Source organism: Dasypus novemcinctus, chromosome 20 (genome assembly GCF_030445035.2).
Source record: "Dasypus novemcinctus isolate mDasNov1 chromosome 20, mDasNov1.1.hap2, whole genome shotgun sequence".
Lineage (NCBI taxonomy): Eukaryota > Metazoa > Chordata > Mammalia > Cingulata > Dasypodidae > Dasypus > Dasypus novemcinctus.
In genome coordinates, this window is record NC_080692.1 from 17,539,762 (window position 1) to 17,564,321 (window position 24,560).

Consider the following 24,560-nt stretch of genomic DNA (forward strand, 5'->3'; position numbering starts at 1 on the left):
TCCCTCTACTTCCACTGGGCTACCATTTCACCCACTTCTAGGGGGTGCCGCTGACCTCAAGTCTGTGAGAACAGCACCCCCTGAGGTTGTGCCACCAGAAAGGGACATGGGCTGCCACCTGTCCACTCAGTCCCACCAATACTCTCACTAGAAGGCATTTTCGCTTGAGGTCCTCAGGGATTACTTCCTCCTGACCTGCTGGTTGATTTTTATGCTCTTACAAAAGGGGTAATGGCTTCTTGGGAGGTCACCCTGCCTTCCTTCATTTCTTTTCTGAGTAGTCTTTAGTTGTCTGGAGAAGATTCATAAGCAGATTCTTCAAACGGATTTCTATTGGTTGTCTTTGGTTTGATGTAATTTTATTTACCTGTAGTAGGCCTGGTTTTAGATTTTTGTTTTGCTTTTTGAAAGTGTTTGGATCTTTTAAAAAAAGGTGGCTTAAGAATACATGAGTTTTAAAATATGTTCCCTTTCTAATTAGCTACAAATCACCTCATTTCAGGAATAAAAACTTTTTAGGATAAAAAGAAACCAATTTCTCCCCCTTTACCCAAAATAGGCCATTCACCTTTGTTCTGTAAAGACCTCAACCTCCAGCTCTATTTTTTTTTAAAATTTCTCTCCCCCTCCTTGTTTGTGCTTGCTGTCTGCTCCGTGTGTCTATTTGTTGTGTGCTCATCTTCTTTTTAAGAGGCATCAGGAACTGAACCCGGGACCTCCCATGTGGAGGGAGGTGAGCCACCTCTGCTCCTTGCTTATTGTGTCTCTCATTGTGTTTCCTTGATGTGTCTCTTTGTTGCATCATCTTGTTTGTTATCTTATGTGGCAGCTCAATGTGCCAGCCTGTCGCCTCAGCTTACCGTCTTGCTTGTCTTCTTTAGGAGGCACCGGGAACCAAACCCGGGATCTTCTATGTGGTAGGTGGGTGTCCAACCACTTGAGCCACATCTGCTTCCCTTTCAACTCTATTTTGAGGCAAAATAACTGAAGTCTCCTAAACAGCACCTCAGGTGGTCTGCTTTGCCCCTTCAGAATCTCTTGGTGATGCTCCAGTGACAAGTGCCCCAACACCCCGGTACCACCACTGCAAATGATCCCAGTGGGAAGACACTGCACATTCCCTATCAGACAGTGATCAGCACCTGAGGGGAGGTGGGATGCTCCCTAAGCCAGGTTTGGGGCAGGGAGGAAAGCTGACTGAGAACCAATGGCCTGGCCCGAAACCCAGGGCAGATTGAGGACAAGCAGTGAGAAGGATGTAAATCTACTGTAACTGTTATTGGAGGGGGCGAGTGTAGTTCGGTGGTTGTGCACCTGCTTCCCATGTACAAGGTCCCAGTTTGGTCCCCACATACCTCCTAAAAACAAACAAACAAAAACAACTGAATGTTATTGGAATGGGTTTCTTCATATTCTCTAAGTGGGGCAGGGCTTCTAAATGCAAGTTATATGCACTGTCACCTCTTAGCATCACACAAGGTTCTCCATGCACTCGCCTTTGGCAACGCCCCTCGTTATTTCAGTTGCTTTGCACAGGTTGCCCCCTTTGCCTTTGGCTAACTTCCATCCATCCTTCAGAGCTCAGTTTGAATGTCAGTCTCTGGGAAACTGTCCTGGTTTAGATTCCATCTCCCTCCTGTCTCTTCTCGCTGTTTTTTCTGTCCAGTTTTATCCTCCATACCTACTCATCTTCACCGATGTAATTAATCAATTGTTTATTCACTTTCCATCTCTTCCAACAGACTGGGAACTTTGTGAGGGCAGGGACTCTTTCCCCAGCACCCATTCTCTTGCCTGGCAGGATCTCGATAAATATTTGGTGAATGAATGATTGAGTAGAAGGAAAACAGAGACAAACAATCCATCATTCTGTCACCAGGGAACATTTCATAAATGCCAGGCACTTGGGGTATCCAAACAGAATTCTCAACATCGTACCTGCAGTCAGGAGATCCCAGCACAATCTTGGTCGTGGGAATTGTAAATACTGCACCTGAGAAGGGCTGGAGGAGAGGAAGCCCAGGGCACCAAGGCAGAGGGGCCCTCACCTGCTGCCAATTCCTCATTCGCCTTCTGGATTAGTCCATTCCTGTCCTATTTTGTGCCAGGGAACTTCTTGGTCTGCTAGTGGAAGTGACTTTCTTTGTCACCCCATTTCTGACCCCAGCAACCCTGCCCTCCTTCTACAGGTTTTACAGACTGGCTCTTCTTTAGAACTTTTTATCAACTCTCTTGGATTCTTGTGTCCCCTTTTGGTCTTTTTCTTCTCTGCCCAGATTGCTGGGGTTTTGTGTGTGTGTGTGTGTTTTTTTATCATGCACCTGAGCCCACCCAGCTTGGGCTCCTTGACCGAGTGAGCTCATCACCTTGACAATAACTGCATTTAAAGATTCATTATTTTCATTTGCATGTAAAAAGTAAGACTTTTGGTCCTGGGGCAATCTGTTCCTTGTATTACAGCTTTAAAAATATTTAAGACCCCTGCATTTACATTTTAACCAGATAGCACCAGGTTCCAAGTTATGGGGAGGGAGGGGTCACCTCATTCTCATTTGCCTTGGGGGGGAGGGGGTGTAGTCACCTAGGAGGTAGCTCTGGCATACCTAAAGAGCAATTCCGGTTGCAAATGGGTGTTTTTGGTTAGTTGGGGGTGGCGGGGAGGGGCAGTACACACTGGCACGCCACAACCCCCAAACTTTGACCTTGAGCCCCCTGGGACAGGACCAAACCCAGTCACCAGCCCGACCGAGAGGCTGGGAAATATTAGCGGAGCCCTGCTGGGTTTTGAAAAGCAGGTCAGGCTTGTGGAGGCATTTTCTGAGCCCTGCCTGGGGTTGGTTTCACTCCAGGACGGCCATTCCCTCCCTTGACCCACCTCCTTTTTCTGGTCTCTGTTGTGTTGTCTTCTCAGCTTGCAACTTCGCGGGTGACAGACTGGCTTCCCTCTGTGGCCCGCAGGAGCAGCTAAACGCACACTTTCTGCAGTGTTGTGGGAGGGCTGTGAGGAGACGGCACGGGCGTCCTCACCGCCCATCACAGGCTGGGGTCCCCTGCTTGAGACCCCAGCCTGGGGAAGCTGCCGCGCCCGGAGGCGTTCCTTTGCTTTCCAGGCTCGGGGAGCAGAGGGCCGAGGGGTGTGCGCGAAGGTGTTCCCAACTGGAAACAGAGTGTGGAGGGTTCCAGGTGGTTGGTGGCAAAAGAGCAGGGTTTCCGTGGAGATGGCAGAGCAAGTCAGGCTGTGTTTGAGTGGAAGGAGGCTAGAGAAATGCAGGAAAGGGGGCGGAAGGCCTGCCCTCCCCATCTCTCTGTGCCTCTCCTACCCCCGTCTCTCCAGCACCACAACCAAGTTGGAAATAAGCCAACTTGAAGCTCTGTTTGGCTTGCCTGTGCGTCCCCATCCCAAGAGCAGAAGGGTCCAGAAGGGCCCAGGAAGTCCACATCCCCTCATTCCCGCCTCCCAAGTCTCGATCCCCAGGGTGCTGCCCGGGGTCACCTCAAATCCCATCTCCCTCGCGAGCCCTCCCCATTCCCCTCCAGACTCCCTAAGAACTGGACTCTCTTTATGTGCGGAGACAATGTGATGGTCTCTTCAGCTCCGGGGCACAACAAATCACCAGGAGAACATTAAAAATATATATGAAAGTCCCAGCCCCAAGCCCAGGGAATCTGACCCAACTGGCCTGGGGGTGGGGCTTAGACACCCGCTGCGTCTTCTGGAAGCTTCCCTGGTGATTCTAAACATGCAAAGAGGTTGAAAGCGTTGGGGGCCGGAATCGTCCTGTTTTCCTTCCACCTGAGGTCTGCCTTCAGTAGGGCGCCTTCAAGTCTCCGTGCATTTTGAAGGGTTGATCTAAGGGTCCTTTGGACAGCAAGTGGCTTGAGGCTGAACTTGGCCCCTGAGCAATGAGAGGGGAGGGCGGTGGCAGATAGAGCGAGAGTGGAGCTGGCGGCTTGTCAAGCCCAGGCAGTGACCAGCCAGGGCCTTCCAAGGCGGGGAGTGTGGCGCCCAGGCCGCGTCTCTCCACGGGAGGTCCTGTGGGCCTGGGGAGACGGGTGCCCCCGCCGGTGGTGGCTCTAGAACCCCTTCTCCCTCCCAACGATCCGCACTTACTGTTTTTCGCACACCATCTGTTTCCTCTTTTGTTCCCCGAGGAGGCAGGAAGCCGAGGCCAGTTTAGTGCCGGGCCGTGGCTCCGGCCCCTTACCCCGTGACCCAGATCCAGTTTATCCTCTGGGCTTCCTGTTCCTCATCTGGTGAGTGGAGACGAACCCTTGACCCAGCTCGTGAGGGACTGTAGGATTCCAGGAGGCAGTTCCTGGCACGGGCAGATCCCACAGGAAAGGTTCCGCTCAAGCTGTGTTGTTCGCCTGGTCTCACCCCTCGGTGCCTGCGGAACCCGGGATGGTTATTTAACCCTTGGGCCCCCAGTTTCCTCGTTTTATAATCAGGGACAATGACGGCTACCTCAGGGGGCTGTCAGGCTTTAGTGGGAAAAGGGCAGAGCACAAAGGACGCACTCAGAAGTGTGGGCGCCCCGTCCGCTGGCCTCTCTCCAGATGTGCTTTCTCCTCCGCAGGTCCAGGCTTCCTCGATCCTCCTGAATAGCCGTAGATTGGGAGACTCTGGAGGGAGCCTCTTGGTTTAAAGAGGAGGCAGAAAGATGTGGAACAAGGGTAAGGAAATGCACTTTAGGGATAAAGGACCTGCTTAAATCAGAGTCACAGTGGCTGGTCAAAGGACAGTTCTTGAGTCCCCTTGGCTCCCGTGGTGGCAAGAAGAGAAGCCTGAAAAGAGTAAGGACAACAACTATGTGGCTTCGTTCACTCATTTATTCCTTCAGGGGACAAATATTGACCAAGTAGTTACTTCATGCCAGGCACAGTGCTTGGGCAATGAGGCAGTCCCTGTCCTCAAAGAAATGCATCCTGGGAAGCAGATGTGGCTCAAGCAGTTGGGTGCTTGCCTACCACAGGGGAGGTCCTGGTTTCCGTTTCCAGTACCTCCTAAAGAAAACTAGCAAGACAGCAAGCTGATGCGATGGGCTGACACAACGAGATGACGCAACGAAGAACCACAACCAGGAATCACAATGAGAGACAAAATAAGCAGGGAGCAGAGGTGGCTCAAGAGATTAGGCATCTCTCTCTCACATGGGATGGTCCCAGATTCTGTTCCTGGTGCCTCCTAAAAAGAAGACGAGCACACAATGAACAGACACAGAGAGCAGACAGTGAGCGTGAAACAAAAGGGTATGGGGGGGATAAATAAAATAAAACTTTAAAAAAAAAGAAAATTCATCCTCGTGGTAGAGACACAGGTCCCTGAAACAGTGCGGTAGGGTATATTAGTGCTAGAGTAGGGTCATGAGAACAGGAAGGGCATCTGGTTTAGGGGTTGACCCGGGAGGAGGGGAACTCAAGACTTCTGAGAAGACTCAAAGTCTAAGCTGAGATTGAGAAGCTAAGAAGGAGCTGACCAGATGAAAGAGGAAGGAAAAGCTTTTCTGGACCCGAGACCATGTGCAGGAATCAGGCTGAATAGGGGAACTGCCGAGAGTGCAGTATGACTAGCTGCAGCTCATGTGGCCATGGGGAACTTTTGCAGGGGTTTTAGAAGGGAAGCTGCATGCTCTGAGTGACATTACTAAGATCTCTTCACCAGAGCGAAGAACATCCTGGAAGAGGTTGTGGCTGTACAGGCAGCTGTACTCAGCTGGATTTTGAGAAGACTTTCAAAAGACCGCTGCCCCATTCCTCTCCCCTGCTGCTCTTCTTTTTAAAAAATTTTTAATTATTTTTTTGTAAGATTTATTTTATTTATTTCTTCCACCCCCTCATTGGTTACACTTGCTGTGGCTGTTCATCTTCCTTGTTTCTTTTAGTGGGCACACCTGGGACCTCTCATGTGGAAGGGAGGCGCCTAATTTCTTGAGCCACGTCAGTTCCCTGCTTTGTTACGTCTCTCATTATGTTTTTCTTCTTGTGTCTCTTGTTGCTGGTCCAACTGGGCGTGGCCACATTAGAAACCATGTTTTGTCTTTGGGTTCAGAACCCACTTTACTTTGAAGGTGATGGCAAGACACAGGTGTTGGTGTGATGGGAGATGAGTCCCCAGACCAGCGAGAGGAAAGGACCACAAAATACAGTCTCATAAGATATAGCCGATGAAATTAAGAGAAAGCGTCCCCTCCCCCCTCCCCAGCCTGAAAAAGAATAGGAAAAGAAAAGTAAGGACAGAACAAAGAAAGGATGGAGAGTACAAAGGTAAGTGTTGATGCTAGCAAAAGTGTATTGGAGATTGAGAGCAAATAGTCCAACACAAGGTGACTCTAGGCCCTAGAGATATCTCAGTATTTCAATGAAGATGAATAAAAATGAAGTATGAAAAGCTAGAAATTCTAGGCTAGGCTTATTGATATGCAATTAGCATTTCTCACTGCTTCTAAGGCTGCCACGTGCTAATGAACAGGTTGAGCACTGCACAGTTCTGGGGGACACCATTGACATTGCCAACATTATAGACTTATCTACCTAATACAACCATTCTTTTCATCAGGTGGCACATAAAGATATCCTGCAGGTGAGTGGTGGGGGTGAATGGCCACCCTGATCTCAATTACTTCTTCCCCATTACACCGGGTTGAGAAGACCCAAATGTTTACCACCTGCAACCAATACTCAGAATTCCCTTCCATACTTGTATGTATGCATTCATTCCTGAATGACTGCGCACATGCCTGCAAAAGATCTTTCTTGGGCACATATTTTGAGCCAGGTGCTGTGTAGACTCAAAGGACACAGCCATGAGCAACAGTTGGTCCCAACCCTCGAGCAGCTTATAATCGAAGTATGGAGAATTATATTAAATAAACAATCCTGGAAATATGTACTTTCTAAATTAAAACTTGTGATACATGCTGTGGAATAAGAGAAGAGGACACTATGAAGAGGATAACTGAGGGATTACATTTAGATTGGGGGTGTCCATTGAAGGCTTCCTTGGGGAAGAAACATTTACATTAGGGCCTAAAGGATGGTCAGGAGTTAGCCTGGTAAAGGGGAGGAAAGCACTTTCCAGGCAAAGGGAATTACATTGCAAACCCTTAGAAAGTGAAAGGGCTCGCCACCACATTTGAGATATTAAGAGAAGATTGGTCAGTGGATATTTTGATTTCTCTGTTGCTAAATCAAAAACCATACAATGGGTTGATGTTGACTTAACAATAGGAAATTTTTTTAAGGAAGGTTTATTTTATTATCCCCACCCTCCCCCCCATTGTCCACTTTCTGTGTCCATTCGCAGTGCATTCTTCTACGCTGCTTGTCTTCTCTTTAGGCAGTACCGGGAACCGATCCTGGGACCTTCCGGAGTGGGAGAAAGGCGCTTGATCTCTTGCACACCTGGTCTGCTGTGTCTCTTACTGTCTCTCCTCTGTGCCTTTTTTTGTTGTGTCATCTTGCTGTACTACTGCTCCGCTTGGGCAGCTCACTGCATGAGCCAGCACTCAGTGTGGGCCAGCTCTCCGCTCAGGCCAACTCGCCCCATGTGCCAACCTGCCTTCACCAGGAGGCCCCGGGAATTGAACCCTGGACCTCCCATGTGGTAGACAGGAGCCCAGTCGCTTGAGCTACATCTGCTTCCCAACAATAAGAATTTATTGGTTTCAGAGGCTGGAAGGCTGGCTTCCTCCCAGGGCCGCCATCTTCTGGCTGGCCAGCAACCTTTGCGGTTCCTTGGCTTTCCATCATAGGACATTGTACATGGAATCCTCTCCTGCCTTCTCTCCTGGTTCTGTTGACTTCCAGCTTCTGGCTGCTCCTGTAGCTTCTCCCTGTGTGGCCTTCTCAATAAGGACTCCACTCATAGGACGAAGACCCATCCTGATTGAGGTGGCCACACCTCAACTGAAGTAGCCACCTCCTAAGGTCCTGCTTACAACGGGCTCCCAGCCACAGGAATAGATTACACTTAAGAACATGTTTTTCTGGGGAGCCTAACTCCAAGCCACCACAGTGGGCAAAAGGGAGCAGTGGGGAAAGAGGGTAGATGGATGGTTTCAAGGGCATAAAAAGAGTTTGGATATTACTCTCAATGTAGGAGTAGACTTTGAAAGGTTTTCAGCAAGGAAGACCTGCTGAGAAGTGTGCTTTTAGATCTGCAGAGTGGAAAATAAATGGAAAGGGATCCAAGTGGAAGGACTAGAGTAGGGCAGACGAGGGATGGCGGTGCCTGGCATTGGGGCTGTGACTGGGACACGGAGAGAAATGCGCAGATGCAAGAACAGATTGTGAGGGAGGATCAACTGGGCTTGGCCCAGGGGTGGTGCAGGAGATGCGGAAGGTAGCGCCAATTCGTCTTCTACGGTGGTAATCGGGTTTCTGTCAGAACCAACTGGGTGGGTGGATGTGGTCCTTATGGAGAAAGGGAAAATTGGGAGAGGATCAGGTTTTGTGGAGAGGAAAAGTAAAAAAAGTCAGAGTTATGGGTTGAATTGTGTCCCCAAAAAAGTTAAGTTGAGAGAAACGGATGAGGCACCACCTACCACATGGGAGGTTATGGGTTTGGTGCCTCCTAAAGAAGACAAGTGCCTCCTAAAGAAGACAAGCAAGACAGCAAGCAGATGTGACAGGCTGGTACAGCAATCTGACGCAACAAGATGATACAACGAGGAGATACATTGAGGAAACACAATGAGAGACACAACAAGCAAGGAGCAGGGGTGGTTCAAACGATTGGGCAACTCCCTCCCCATGGGAGGTCCTGGGTTCAGTTCCTGGTGTCTCCTAAAAAGAAGATGTTCAGACACAGAGAGCACACAACGAGAAGACACAGCAGACAAACAAGCACAAACAACAAGGCAGTGTGTAAATAAATAAGCAAAATAAATCTCTTAAAAAAAAAAAAAAGATTAGTTGAAGGCCTAACTTCCCATCCCTGTGAGTGTGAATTTACTGGGGATATAGGGTATCTGAAGATGTAATCAAGGTTAGAGGAGGGTGGGCCCTCACCCAGGATGACTGGTGTCCTTATAAGAAGAGATGAAGAGACACAAACACACACAGTAGAGAGCGCCACGAATGAGAATGGCATGGTACTGCCACAAGCCAAGGAGTGCCAGGGCCACCAGAAGCTAGAGGAGGGAAGGAAGGATTCTCCCCTACAGCCTTCACATGGAGCGTCATCCTGCCCACACCTTGATCTTGGACTTGAGCCTCCAGAACTGTGAGAGAATAAATTTCTCTTGCTGTAAGTCACACAATTTGGGCTCCTTTGTCGCAACAGCTGCAGGAAACCAATGAAGTCAGGATGGGCTAAATGGAGCATGAGAGCTCAGAGCTGGCCCAGGTACTCCAGCACACTGTCAGGACAGACAGGAGTGAAAGGGCCTCTTCCCTACTGGGTGTCCCTTTGAGTGTTTGCCCCTCCCCCCCCCCCAAGGAAAAGGACAATAAAAATAAATAGTCTTTCAGCACTGTGCAAGGTACAGAGAATATAGCAGGGGACAAGATAAAATAGAAAGCAGTAGAAAAGAGGGGTGGGGAGCTTGATCGCTGGAGTCTGTCTGCCTGGATTAAGGTATTTTACTTAATCTGGGGCTGTGCTTCTGCACCTGCAAGATCCCGAGGCTTGCAGAACAATGCCGATAAATCACCATAGCACCTGGTTGCAGCACGTGTCAGGCAGGTGTTCCTTTTTGCACAAGCCTTTAATTCTTGCACTCTAATGGGGAAGACAGACGTAGAATCGTAACTTTTCACAGCTCCTCTTAGAAGCAGGAAGGGATTCCGCCACAGGCACTCTCCACTCGGGTTTGTGACCGTCTGTCCGGCTCCGCTCGGGCGTGACGTCTGTGGTTTGCTTACGTCTGACCTCTCGGATTGCTCCATTCTGCTCCGAGGTCACTTTAATGGACAGCCCAGCAGTCTGAAAAACAGGAAGAGGGCCGTCTCGCTGGAGCCGGGCACTCCTGCCCGTGGCTTCCAGGGTCGCAGGGCTCCCTGCGGGTTGGCACTGCCCCTCCCTGCGCCCACCACTTGGTGCTCTCCCAAGGCAGGGCTTTTCGTGCCTGTGAGTGGAGTCTTTTGGTTTATGTTGCTATTTCATTATTCTTCTGTCCACTTTAGGATTTAGCTGCTGGTTTCCCACTATATGACGACTTAGCCCTATCCCAGCTCTGTCCTCCACCCCCACCACCCGCGTTTTCCACCATTCCATTATCCCAATAAATTTACATCATAATTTAGTTAGCTCTCTATTCAGTGCTTATATTAGTACGGCTATGTAGACACTGCTGAACTGGGTCATTTACTATGACAACTTTTCCTTCTGTGGAATTAATAGTTGTCATATTTTTTCTACTTTGTGTTCTATGTCCTTTTTGCTTATTCATCTTCAAACGCTCCCCTGGTTGTATGAAATTCTTATCAATACAATCAAACAGGGAAACGGACTTTGGCCCAGTGGTTAGGGCGTCCGTCTACCACATGGGAGGTCCGCGGTTCAAACCCCGGGCCTCCTTGACCCGTGTGGAGCTGGCCATGCGCAGTGCTGATGCGCGCAAGGAGTGCCGTGCCACGCAAGGGTGTCCCCCGCGTGGGGGAGCCCCACGCGCAAGGAGTGCGCCCGTGAGGAAAGCCGCCCTGAGTGAAAAGAAAGTGCAGCCTGCCCAGGAATGGCGCCGCCCACACTTCCCGTGCCGCTGACGACAACAGAAGCGGACAAAGAAACAAGACGCAGCAAATAGACACCAAGAACAGACAACCAGGGGAGGGGGGAAATTAAAATAAATAAATAAATCTTTAAAAAAAAAAAACAAACAAAAACAATCAAACACATTCGGTATTCTACCAATTTCATCTTTTTTTTTAAAAAAAAAGATCATTTTATTTATTTCTCTCCCCCTCCCCCCCATTGTCTGCTCTCTGTGGCCATTCACTGCGTGTTTCTCTGTGCCCGCTTGCTTCTTGTCAGATGGCACCAGGAATCGGTGTCCCTTTCTGTTGCACCATCTTGCTGTGTTAGCTCTCCATGTGTGCGGCGCTACTCCTGGGCGGGCTGTGCTCCTTGCACAGGGTGGCTTTCCCTGTGGGGTGCACCCCTGAGCAGGGGGCACCCCCACCCGGGGGACCCCCCTGCGTGGCACAGCACTCCTTGTGCACAGCAGCACTGCGTGTGGGCCAGCTCACCACATGGGCCAGGAGGCCCTGGGTTTGAACCCTGAACTTCCCATGTGGTAGGCGGATGCACTATCAGTTGAGCCACATCTACTTCCCCCAATTTCATCTTGAAAAAAATTCTCTCCTAGCGGTTTTTACTTTTAAAGATTTATTTATTTCCCCCCTTCCCCTCCTCCCTCCCTGCTGGTTTTGCTGTCTGTGTTGTCTTCTCTTCTCATTTTCTCTCCTAGGATTCACCAGGATTTGACCCCGGAGACTCCTGATGGGGAGAGAGGTTCCCTGTCAATGGCACCACCTCAGTTCCTGGTTTCTGCTGCGCTTCACCTTGACTCTCCCTTTGTCTCTCTTTTGATGCGTATCATCTTGCTGTGTGACTCGCTTGTGTGGGACACTGGCTCACTCCGCGGGCACTCGCGCAGGCACTGGCTTGCCACGCAGGGACGCTTTTTCTTCTTCTTTTTCATCAGGAGGCCCTTGGAATCGAATCCAGATCCTCCCGTATGGTAGGCAGAAGCTCTATCACTTGAGCCACATCCGTTTCCCCTAGAGGTCTTTACCGGCTCCAACCCTAACCCGGCTCCAACCCTGTGCTTGCCGCACAGCCCTGATCTTAGGATCTTTTTTTTTTTTAAGGTTTATTTATTTATTTATTTCTCCCCCACCCTCCTCATTGTCTGCGCTGTGTCCATTCTCTGTGCATTCTTCTGTGTCCTCTTGTCTTCTCTTCAGGCAGCGCCAGGAGCCAATCCTGGGACCTTCCAGAATGGGTGAGAGGTGCTCATTCTCTTACACCACCTCAGCATCCTGGTCTGCTGCATCTCTTATTGTCTCTCCTCTGTGTCTCTTTTTGTTGCATCATCTTGCTGCGCCAGCTCTCAGCTTGGGGCAGCTTGCGCAGGCCAGCACTCCGCATGGGCTAGCTCATTGTGCAGGCCAGCTCACCTTCACAAGGAGGCCCCAGGAATCGAACCTGGACCTCCCATATGGCAGACAAGAGCCCAATTGCTTGAGCCACATCTGCTTCCCAGGCACATGTTATTTTTACCATATTGCAAGACTTATAACTGTTAGGAAATTTGCCCAAAATCACACTGAATTCCAGTTCAGTGGAAGAGCAAACTTTTCTGCTCCCTAAAAAATGTTTCGGTGATGGAAAACATGAGTTCTCAGTATATGAAAAATACTTTGATGCCTGCTAAGGTCCGTTCCTGCCTTGGCTAACTGGGCTCTCCTCCAGAGGTCTACTCTCGTAGGCTGATGCAAGCTGCTCCAGGCCTGTGACTCCCCCCAACTTTGAAGGCCTTACATTTTCTTGCAGCCAGGGAAGGCAGTATGGTAGAGCCTGCCCAGATTCAAGTCCAAGCTCATTAACAGCTGTGGGACCTTGGGCAAGTTATCTAACTTCCAGGTGCTTCCATGTGTGGGGGTAGCCGTAAGGCAACCTTGTAAGATTGCTGCAAGGATGAAATGAGAATATATCTATACCCATATAAAATCTTCAATAAAGTTAGCAATTATTATTTCCATTTTCTTAACTCTGGGAACCAGAGAACTTTATTAACTTTATGTAAAAATGGTTTATTCAGCTCTTAAACCTTAAACCTTAGGTGACTCCCTTGCCTGTAGCACAGTCCTTACAGATTTTGCAACCCTTGCAAGGTATATGACAGCATATAATTCATGGGAATGGTGGGAAGAAAAGAAGTTTTGATTAAAAAAACAAAACGTCTCAGATATTTTTGTAGCCACATGTCTATGGCTAATTGATTTTTTTTAACATAAACTTAAAAAAAAAAAGGTTTTAGATTACAGAAAAGTTACATGGAAAATATAAAGAATTCCTATATACTCCCCATCTTCCCCTATTAATAGCATCTTACAATTGTGTGGCACATTTTTTACAATTGATGAATAAATATTGAAGCATCGCTACTAACCAAGGTCTGTAGTTTACATTATTTTACTCTTAATTCCGATGCCCTACAAATGCCCTATGTTTCACATATTATTCCCTTCTCCTCCCTTCAGAACCTCTGGTAACCACTATCTTTATATCAATGTTACATGTTCTTCCATTACTGTAATACAATATTAGTAAGTTTACTTTGTCCATGGTTGCATTCCCCCCTTATGTTTGTTCATTCCTCAACCTTGAGGATTTGGGGATGGTGTTGCCCACTCTACCTCAGATTGAGAGGGGGTGATTTTTGCTAAGGATGCCAAGGACAGAATAGTTTCTTCAACAAATGGTAGTACTGGGAAAACTGGATATCCACATATAAAAGAATGAAACTGGATCCCTACCTCACACCATAAACAAAAAAAATCACTCAAAATGGATCAATGACCTAAATGTAAGAGCTAAAGCTATAAAATTCTTAAAAGAAAACATAGGGAAACATCTTTAGGACCTTGCTTTAAATAGTGGATTCTTAGATATGACACCAAAAGCATGAGCAACAAAAAAAAAGAATTGATAAATAGGACATCAAAATTTAAAACTTGTGCATTAAAAGACATTATCTCAATAAAGTGAAAAGACAGCCTACAGAACTGGAGAAAATATTTGGAATCATATATCTGATAAGGGTTTAATATCCAGAGTATATAAAGAAACCTTACAGAGGTGAAGTGGACATAACCATCCCAGGGTCCACAGAATGGAGGAATAGAGTATGGATTAGAGTGGACTTACTGATACTCTAATCTGGAACTAATGTGATTAGTAATGGAAGTAAATGTAGCATTGAGATGGAGAAAGTGGCCATGGTAGCTGCTGAGGGTGGGGAGTGGGAAGAAGAGATGTGATGTGGGGGCATTTTCAGGACTTGGAGTTGTTCTGGGTGGTACTGCAAGGACAGTTACTGGATATTGTATGTCCTCCCATGGCCCACTGGGTGGACTGGGGGAGAGTGTAAACTATAATGTGGACCATTGACCATGTGATGCAGCAGTGCTCAGAGATGTATTCACCAAGTTTGGTGAATGTCCCATGATGGTGGAGGAGGTTGTGGTTATGGGAGGAGTGGGATGAGGAGGGTGGGGGGGTATATATGAGAACCTCATATTTTTTTAATGTAACATTTAAATAAATAAATAAATAAATAAATAAATAAATAAATAAATTCTACAACTCAACAACAAAGATACAAGCACCGCAATTTAAAAATAGACAAAAGACTTGAATAGACGTACAAGATATACAAATGACCAAAAAGCACACGAAAAGATACCTAACATCAATACCATTAGGGAAATGCAAATCAAACCATATAATGAGATACTGATTCATACCCACTAGGATAGCTAGCATTTAAAAGGTGGGAAAATTACAACTGTTGACAAGAATGTGGAGAAATTGGAACGCTTGGTACTGCTGGTGGGAATGTAAAATGGTGCAACCACTATGGAAAATAGTTTGCTATTCCCTCAGAAATTTAAACATAGACTTACAATATGACCTGGTAATGACAATTCTAGGTAGATACCCCCAAAAATTGAAATCTGGGACTTCAACGTTATTTGCACACCAATGTTCATAGTGCATTATTCACAATAGCCAACCCAAGTGTCTATCAACATATGAACGGATAAACAAAATGTGGCATACCCGTACAACAAAAATATTATTCAGCTATAAAGTGGAATAAAGTTCTGACACATGCCACAACATGGATGAACCTGGAAGACATCATTTTGAGTGAAGCAAGGCCAACACAAAAGGACAAATATGGTATGATCTTGCTTATATGAAACAACTCGAATAAGCAAATTAAGAGAGACAGAAAGTAGAGTAGAGATTATCAGGGGCTAGGAGGAGGGACAATGAGAAGTTGATGGGTAAGATTTTTGGTTTGGGATGATGAAAAATTTTGATGATGGATGCTGGTGAGGGTAGCATATTAAATATTGTGAATGTAATTAATGTCACTGAATTGTACACATGATATTGGTTAAAATGGGAAATTTTGAGTTGAATATGTATTACCACAAAAAACATTTTTTGAAAACTTGTGTAGCCATAATCCATCTATAATTTTGGAAACTTCTCCTGTCTTGAATTCGGAGGTCACAAGGCACCTGTCTTTTCAGGCTTCTTGCCACGTAGGTTTCGTTTTGTAATCAGGGAAAGGATACTTTTGTCTTCTTTTTCTGCCCTATAGATGTTCAGATTCTGAGCACAATAAGCCCAGTTGCTGCTTCTGACGCCTGTCTTCAACAAAGCATAAAAGAGAAGGCTTTGTTTCACATTTTACGGTGTCTGTACTTGGCAGAATAGCCTTCCCAGGCTTTGCAATTTTACACCCATTGCCCGCTGTCGTCAGATGCCACACCTTTTCTGCTAAACAATGCTGGGAGCTCAGCCACAGAGGGCCCCTTGGAGGTGACTCTGACCACACGAGCCACGAGGTTGGCTCTGGGCTGAGCTGCCCCTGTGCCAGCCAGCTTTGCAGGCCTCCCTTACAGCGCCTCTGGGACCTGAGCCCTGCTCGATCGCCGTGATGCTGATCCTGTCTCCAGGTGAGAGTGCCCAGTCGCCCCCCTCTTCCTGTTGGAGTCCACCACCCTCCTAGCCCAAGTAGGATCTGCAGCTCCGGCTTCCCCACCCGCTGCCCTCTTGGCGCTCCCTGGCCATGCCAGGAGCTGGCATCATCAAGAGCCGCCTTTAGGGAGGCAAAACGAGCTCCTCCATCCAATCAAAGCAGTCGGAGAGAAAAGCAGGATCTTTAGCTCTGAGCTGAGGTTTTTAAAAATCTTCATGTGATTTCTTTTCAAACTGGGTGATTTGTTCTTCTCACCCTTCTGCTTTAAGTGATTTTGCTTTTTCCTACCAGTTGTGTATTCCTTCGGGCACCTCTGACTTCTTATAAATGAACTAATTCTGGGGGATGGGATGGCGCTCAAATGGTTGAGCCCCTGCTTCCCAGGTATGAGGTCCTGGGTTCAATCTTCAATGCCTGGTATCCTTAAAAAAACAAAAGGGAAACGGACTTGGCCCAGTGGTTAGGGCATCCTTCTACCACATGGGAGGTCCAAGGTTCAAACCCCGGGCCTCCTTGACCCGTGTGGAGCTGGCCCATGCGCAGTGCTGATGCGCGCAGGAGTGCCCTGCCACACAGGGGTGTCCCCCGCGTAGGGGAGCCCCACGCGCAAGGAGTGCACCTGTAAGGAGAGCCGCCCAGCGCGTAAGAAAGAGCAGCCTGCCCAGGAATGGCGCCGCCCACACTTCCCGTGCAGCCAATGACAACAGAAGCGGACAAAGAAACAAGACGGAGCAAATAGACACAGAGAACAAACAACCGGGGAAGGGGGTGGGGATTAAATAAATAAACAAATCTTTAAAAAAAAATAAAAAATAAAAATAAAAAAATAAAAAAACAAAAGAAAACTTTAACCTTCCTGCTAGGGAGATTCCTGATTTCCTGTCATGTGCACTTTTGGATTTTTGTTCACAAAACGTTTTTCCTTTCTGGGAGGAGATGACAGGGAGCGCAGGGGCGCTGCAGGTCCGGGCTCTGCAGGACTGGCAGCACGTGGAGTGTGCGGGTAGATGGGGGGCAGAAGGCCTGAGAGTGGGCCTGGAAGCGGTGGGGTGCAGGTCACGTCCATAAACCAAGGGCAAGTGGTGCAGGGGAGACACGGTCGAGGCTCACTGTTCTTAACCTGGTAGGCCTGCTCATTAAGAACTTGCTCTGTGCCAGGTGCTGTGCAGGCATTCCTCATTTAATTCTCCGCACTTCCATTCTCTCCATTTTCAGATCTGAAAATGCAGTAGACAGGGCTTCAGAGGCACGGCCAAGGCCACACAGCTGGTGGCAGTAGTGCCAGGGGGCAGAGCCAGCCTGCCTCCGCCCCAGTGCTCTAGTGCTCTGGTCTGTGTGCTCTAGCGCTCTGGTCTGTGGGCTCTGTCCAGTCCACTCCCTGCCCCTTGGGGCCATTACTCAGCTTGCTAGTTTCCCCGCCAGTCTACTGCCCCCCAAACCCCTGAGTTTTCCCCCCAGAACGTTTACCTTTTATTATATCTACCTTCTGGTCCTCTGTCCCTCTGTCCAGTGGGTAGCCCCACAATCCAGAATCACATTTTTTTTCCCCTTCCCTCCCCCCCCACCCCGTTCCGCCTCTTGTCTGCTCTCTGTGTCCATTTGCTGTGTGTTTTTCTGTGTCTGCTTGGACTCTTGTCAGGGGCACCGAGAATCTGTGTCTCTTTTTGTCGCATCATCTTGCTGAGTCATCTCTCCATGTGTGCAGCACCATTCCTGGGCAGGCTGAACTTTCTTTTTGCAGGGCGGCTCTCCTTACGGGATGCACTCCTTGCACATGGGGCGCCCCTACACGGGGGACACCCCTGCGTGGCACACACTCCTTACGTGCATCAGCACTGCGCGTGGACCAGCTCACCACATGAGTCAGGAGGCCCTGGGTTTGAACCCTGGACCACCCATGTGGTGGGCAGATGCCCTATCCGTTGGGTCAGATCTGCTTCCCCAGAATCACATTTTGAGGAGCTTCATGAACAGATGTTGCATTGCCTGCTTATGGTACTTGTTGCCTGATACTGTATTATACACCTTATAGACATATCACACACACACAACCCCCAAACACATAAAGTCACATGCATAGCTCCCCCACAACACACACAAGCTCGAATGCACACACACAAACATTTAAACACAAACACGCACATAAATACACACAAAAACACACACCTGCACACACAGAAACTGCCCAAAGCACATGAAGAAACATACATGCACGCACGCAAACACACAAACACACAGGTGCATAAACCCACATGCACATACAAACACACAAGTGCACATGAACACAAACCTCCATGCACAAACACACATAGCCCCCCACACTCGGGCAAACACATAAAAACACACAACCACACATGCACACACAAAACCCCCACCAACACACGAGTAAACCTTCATGCACACACAAACACACGCACACACCGCACACGCCTGCACATAAACCACACGCGCATCTACAACACACCCGTGCACATGAGCCCACCCGTGCACATGAGCCCACCCGCGCACGTGCACACCCCCCGTGCTGCCTCCGTCCCTCCAGACCCCTCTTCTTCCCGCGTCTCCTCGCAGCCCTGGGCAACATGAGGCCGGAGTGAAGTGAAACCCACCCCAACAGGAAGTGAAACAGGAGGGTGAGCTTTTCTGGGGCTTCTGGCACAGCTGTTGGGGGGACTGAGAAAACAGCCGACAGTTTCTGGAGCTGCTCTGAGGTAACTGGGATCCCGGGGTGGGTGAGGAGGCCTGACAGGAGGCTGAGAAGGTCAGGGGGAGCTGGGAAGGAGGGGGGCTTCAGGTTTGTCGACCTGCCAGCCGCCCCCCACCCTCTCCTCAGTGGGTGTGTGCCTCTCAGGGGGGAGGAAGAATTTTTAAGCATTCTCCACAACAGGGACATTTCCTCAGAGTCACAGAGGCCCGTGGTCTGTGTCTTTGGGCTTGGCCTGGAAACAAACTACTTTTATGGCGTTTTCACGCACCCTCCTTGATAAGTAAAAGAAAAAGTTCTGTGGTGAGAGAGGATGAGATAGGCCTAGCGCTATGTTGCCGTGGGTTACTTCCCCTTGTGCTTGACGGGCTGGTCCTGACCCACATTAAATTTTTGTCTCACAGGCCAGTCCCCAGGTGCTGAGCCACATGGAAGGAATACTTTCGGGGTCTGTCTGAGTTTGCCAGGCTGCTCTGACAAACACCACCCAGGAGGTTGGCTTAGACGAGTATTTTTAAACTCATGGTTTCGGAGGCGAGAAGGCCCCAGATAAGGCATGGAACAAGGCGTGCTCTGGACCCGGGGTCTGGTTCTGGTACTGGCTGGCCGCAGCCGGGGCTTCTTGTTTGCATCTGTCTCCTGTCCCGTGGCCACCTCCCTCTCCTCGTGCCTGCTCTTCCCGTTTCTATTGCCTTCCAGCTTCTTCCTCTGTTGCCTTCTCTGATTGTGTCCAAATTTCTTCTGCTTGTAAATGTGGATCAAGGCCCACCCTGAATCAGTTGGACCACACCTAAAAATAACCTTTCCACAAGGTCCTATTTACAAACGGGTTGAGACCCACGGGAATGCAGGTTAAGATTAAGAACATGTCTTTCTTGGGGTACGTAATTCAGTCTACCACAGCGTCCTTCTCAGAAGATGATGATGGTGTTGGAGATTGTGGAATTTGGTGGCCTCTGCTATGTGTTCCTTGGGAGAGAGGGACAGGGGCGGGGTCTGTGAGTGGAGGGGAAGCAAGAGGTGGATGGGATGGTGACATGGCTACCCCTGTCCCTTTTCCCTAGAGATTTCAGATGCTGGTGAAGAATTCCTTGGTTATAGCCTGAGGAGATACCTGAGGACTTAGTGAAACTGAAGAGGTTCTTCAAAAGTCCAACTCTCACTCTGGGGATATAACTCCTACTGTAACTGCATTACTGAGGTAAATAGTTATCTATCTCTTCTTAAAATTTCCTCTCACTATCTAATACACCATAGAATAATTGAGTGCTAGAGCTGGAAGGAACCTTGGATATAATCTAATCCAAATAGTACCAAACTTTCCATTTTTGTTATACCTCTGTGCCTGTGTTTACTTAATATTTTTCTTAAAACTGATTGACTTTTTAAAAAACACTTTAGTCAACCTATACCATCACAGTCATGACATAATGGTTGGATGTGTTAATACACAGTTTAAAACTACTACTTATCAAAATAATTTGTAAAGGGTTGGATGTGTTAATACACAGTTTAAAACTACTACTTATCAAAATAATTTGTATTTGTTTGTGAACACCTGAAAATCAGACTATGCATCATGATGGTATACATCCCATACTTTGGGAAACACTAATTTAATCCAATTCACTCTTTTTTTAAAAAAAAAAAATTTATTTATTTATTTATTTATTTCTCTCCCACCCCCCGCCCCCCGCCTCGATTGTCTGTTCTCTACGTCTGTTTGCTGCATCTTCTTCTTTGTCCGATTCTGTTGCTGTCAGCGGCTCGGGAATCTGTGTTTCTTTTTGTTGCGTCATCTTGCTGTGTCAGCTCTCCATGTGTGCAGTGCCGTTCCTGGGCAGGCTGAACTTTCTTTCATGCTGGGCGGCTTCCTTATGGGGTGCACTCCCGTGGGGCTCCCCTACGCAGGGGACACCCCTGTGTGGCATGGCACTCCTTGCGCGCATCAGCACTGTGCATGGGCCAGCTCCACACAGGTCAAGGAGGCCCAGGTTTTGAACCGTGGACCTCCCATGTAGTAGACGGATGCCCTAACCACTGGGCCAAGTCCGCTTCCCCAATTCACTCTTTTTACTGGTGAGGAAACTGAGGCCCATAGACATGAAATGATTTGCCCAAGGTCTCACAGTGAAAGAGTGATACTAATTTGAGACTATTCCTGAAGTCTCCTAATTTAAAGTCTCAATTCTTTCCAATATAATCTACTATGCCTCTTGTTTTGGTGTGTATGCTTTCAAGTAGTCAGAAACAATTCTTACATATAATTTAAATAGATACCCCATATAAAATGCTAAACATAATGCTTGGCAAAAGGAGAATTTTAATAAATTCAAGTTTTCTATATCCCTGCTTACTACCAACCTTGAATAGTTCCTCTCTGGAAGCTTTTAGAATCTTTTTTAAAATACCAACTAATTTATTGTCTTGTGTGAGGCAACAAGTCTTTTCAATCTGGAGACTCAGGTCTTTAATTCTGTGATAATTTCTTGCATCCTTTATTTATTTCCTCCCATCTCTTTAATCTTTTTTTTTTTTTAATTTTTTTCTCCTTCTAAAATAGCTATTATTTGGGTGATGAATTTCCTGAACCAACAATCCTCTCATTTTCTTCTCTCCTATTTTGTCCTGTCTTCTGAAAGTTTTCTTCAACTTTATCTTGTAATATTTCTGTGTAAATTTTTAATGTTCAGCTTTCGTATTTTTTTAATTTCTAAAAACCCTTCATTTTTATATAATTAATTTTGTTATTAAAGACACTTTTAGATTACATAAATGTTACATAAAAAATATAAGGGATTCCCATATACCCCACTCCCTCCCCTTCACACTTTCCCACGTTAATAACATCCTTCATTAGTGTGGTACATTTGTTCCAATTGATGAACACATATTGAAGCATTGCTACTAACTATGGACTACAGTTTGCATTATAGATTACACTTTGTCCCACACAATTTTGTAAGATGACAAAATATACATTGACCTGTATCCGTCACTGCAGTGTCATGCAAGATAAATACAATGTCCCCAAATGCCCCCATATCACACTTATTCATCCCTCTTCCATCCCTCAGAACCTCTGGTGGCCGCTGCCTTTACATCAATAAGAGCTCTTCCATTGCTAGAATAATAAGTATATAGTAGAGTAATAACAAATCTACTTTAGTCTATTGTTTATTCCCCAATCTTGAGGATTTTGGGGTGGTGATGCCCACTTTGCTTCTAATTGAGAGGGAGCTTAGATCCCATGGGGCAGATGGATGGCGCTATCTTGCTTGCAGTTGCAGATACTTTCTGATCCTTGGGATGGGCACTTGTCCATCATGATCTCCTTGTTAGTTGTCCTGTGTGAGTCCAATGAACTGGAGAGAGGTGTTGCAACTCTGAAATTCAGGGCTCAACTGGCACATGGATGGACCAAAGATTTAAGTCTCTGGGACATAAATTTGTAGTGTAGTGCTAATTATGGGTTCAAATAAAAGGGGCAGAAGAACCATGTGTAGAGAAACTATAAATGATTCTAACTCTGTTATACTTAGGAGCATAACTTCCAAAGTAAGGTCCCTGACAGGGTGCCGAATTCCTGAACTGTCCACCCTGTTTATAGTTTCTGGATATCTCTAGAACCCTCAGGAGTTCTGCTATTTAAGGCACTGTTTACTGTGGCAGTCAATGAGATCCTGCTGAGAGCTGCATAAGTGTAACCTCTGGAAGCCTTCCCAACTCACTTTGAAATCTCTGAGCCATAAAACTCATTTTTATTTACCATTTCCCACTTTTGGTCAAGGTGTTTTTCTAGATGCATTGCTAGTTGGTGCTTAGTAATAATCCCTCGGTGCCTGGGGGCTGTTCCCAGGAGTTATGTCCCACACGGGGGGGGGGGGGTATGTTTATATGCTGAGTTTGGCTTAGAGAGAGGACATATTTGATCAACAAGGAGTCTTTCAGAAGGTAAGTGTTAGGCAGGATATAATACTAGGCTAAGTTTCAATTTCACAAGAAAAGGTTCATAAGTACAATCATTAATGGCAAGGGCCTGGCATAATGGTCTGTCTTCCTTCACTAGACATTGCCTGTGCACTCGAGGGATTCTTGCTGTCCTTTTAGAGAATGTATAAAAGCCCTTTCTTATTCGCTGTTCATTTTATATAACTTCCTGCTACTGTTTTATGGATGCAATGTCTTTTCGTAGGTCTCTAAGGATAGCAATTATGCGTCTTTTGAATTTTTCTTTTATTTCCTGCATTGTTTCAGTTTCCTTCTGGTTCTTCTCCCTGAGTATTTCATTTTGGTCTCTCTCTCTTTCTCATATTGAACACTTTCCTCAAATGTCTTGTGATCCTTAGCTCTCTGGTTATGTTCAAAAGTGAAACACTAAACTTCTGTGTGCAATTTCTGCCTCCGTATATAAGGAGGGCTTGTTGCTTGAAAGGGAGATTTCATGATGGTCTTTCATTGGGAAGTTCCCCTGAACCTCCACCCAGGTCTGTGCCTTGAAGGTCTTTGTTTTCTGGGGTCTCAGAGAAGAATCCTTCAACATTCTGCCTGCTGGTAGTCTGAGAAGAGTGGGAGGAGGAAAAGTAGAGTTCCACTAATAAATTTTTAGATTTTCACTGGCCCGCTCCCCCTTTTTCTTCCAGGCATCCGAATGTCAGTGAGTGGGCCATCTGGGCTACCAGCCCTGCTCTCCCTGCTTTTTGCTGTGGCAATCGCTTTTTTCTGCTCAGCCATACCCATAGATGATGCGCGGAATCGACTGTTAGCGAAAGAGAAGATGATGCAGCTCGGGGGGCGGCTGGTGCTGAGGGAACAAGAGATGGAGGCCAACGAGAAGCTCATGGCCCTCAAAAAGGCTGAGATGACCGAGGCCATGAAGACCCAGAAGTTCCCACCCAGCATGCACTTTTTCGAGGCCAAGGGTCTCATTGAGAAGAGCCAGGTGTTTAGTGTCCTGAAGAAGATGCCGAAAGGTAAGGCTTGGAGAGGGGCGGTTTGAGGGCCCGGGAAGGTCTGGGGAAACCACGCTGTCCATGGGGATCTCTGCTCCTTAGTGATCTAAATGGGAAGAGAGAACTCCTCTGGCTCCTAGGAAGGGGTGTTTGGTGGTGACTGCTGGTTCACCCTGAAAACCCAGACCCTGCCTCTGAGGGGACTCAGGCTCAGAGAGATAGTAGGGAGGAGGCTCCTTGACAGAGGTGAGAAGGCGTCCAGCCGTAAGGCAGCAACCTGTGGCACGTCTTCCCTCTCAGCCCTTTCCCCTGCCTTTTTCCCTAGGTAGGACTAAGTCACCAGATACCATCCACTAGGATATATAGCATCCTGGGACCATATACATGAATTTCCATGAACAACAAATTAACTTTAAACCCACACATATAAATAGCAGTTTGCAGCTTTTAAGGACTTTTCTATGCCTTGTTTTATTTAACTGTCATAAATCAAGGTTAAAAAAAAAAAATCAACTGTGAGGTTGATAGAGGAGCTCTCCCCATCCCCAGTTGATGGGACCTGGGACATCTTCCAGGGGCGTTGCCAGGGCCAGGAGCTGCAGGAGAAGAAGAGCAAAGGGTGCGAGTGTAGAACTGAAGGAGAGTAGAACTCAGGTGCCCTGAGGAGCACCGGGGTCGAAGCGGCAGCCAGTCTGAAGGAGCAGCATGCGGCTCCCCTTCCGAGGCCAAAGCCTGCAGGTGGAAGCTAGCTCAATATCGGCCTGAAGCAGGCGGGGCAAAAGCTAGCCCTTAGGTGGGCGCCTGAAGGGAAGGATGGGAGGATCAAGGATGACTGCAGAGGGGTCCGGGTGTCTGAGGGTCTCTACCACCCCTTTTCCCTGGGCTGGGTGGGGAGGCCTCATTTCAAGACTCGACCTGGGAAGCTGATGTGTCCCCCCAATGAGGCCCATCTTCCTATTCTTTTTTTTCTTTTTTCTTTTTAAGATTTATTTATTTATTTCTCTCCTTTCCCCCACCCCACCCCGGTTGTCTGTTCTCTGTCTCTATTTGCTGCGTCTTCTTTGCCTGCTTCTGTTGTTATCAGCGGCACGGGAATCTGAGTTTCTTTTTGTTGCGTCATCTTGCTGTGTCAGTTCTCCGTGTGTGCGGCACCATTCCTGGACAGGCTGCACTTTCTTTCAC

At 47.5% G+C, this 24,560-nt stretch overlaps 1 protein-coding gene across 18 annotated transcripts in view; it reads left to right on the forward strand.

The window, feature by feature from the left end:
• ADA2 (adenosine deaminase 2) overlaps positions 1-24,560 on the forward strand; it is a 71,259-nt gene that overhangs the window by 22,748 nt on the left and 23,951 nt on the right. For 8 of the 18 annotated variants that reach the window (XM_058282499.1, XM_058282503.1, XM_058282498.1 and 5 more), the window contains 2 exons: positions 19,491-19,627; positions 23,070-23,399. In XM_058282499.1, coding sequence (XP_058138482.1) covers positions 23,078-23,399 — 322 coding nt within the window. In that variant the 5' untranslated portion in view covers positions 19,491-19,627; positions 23,070-23,077. Of the gene's footprint in view, positions 1-4,577; positions 4,675-15,341; positions 15,700-18,293; positions 18,434-18,830; positions 18,921-19,490; positions 19,628-23,069; positions 23,400-24,560 lie in introns of those variants that run through there. The other 10 variants (XM_058282490.1, XM_058282495.2, XM_071210105.1 and 7 more) reach the window with 7 other exon arrangements.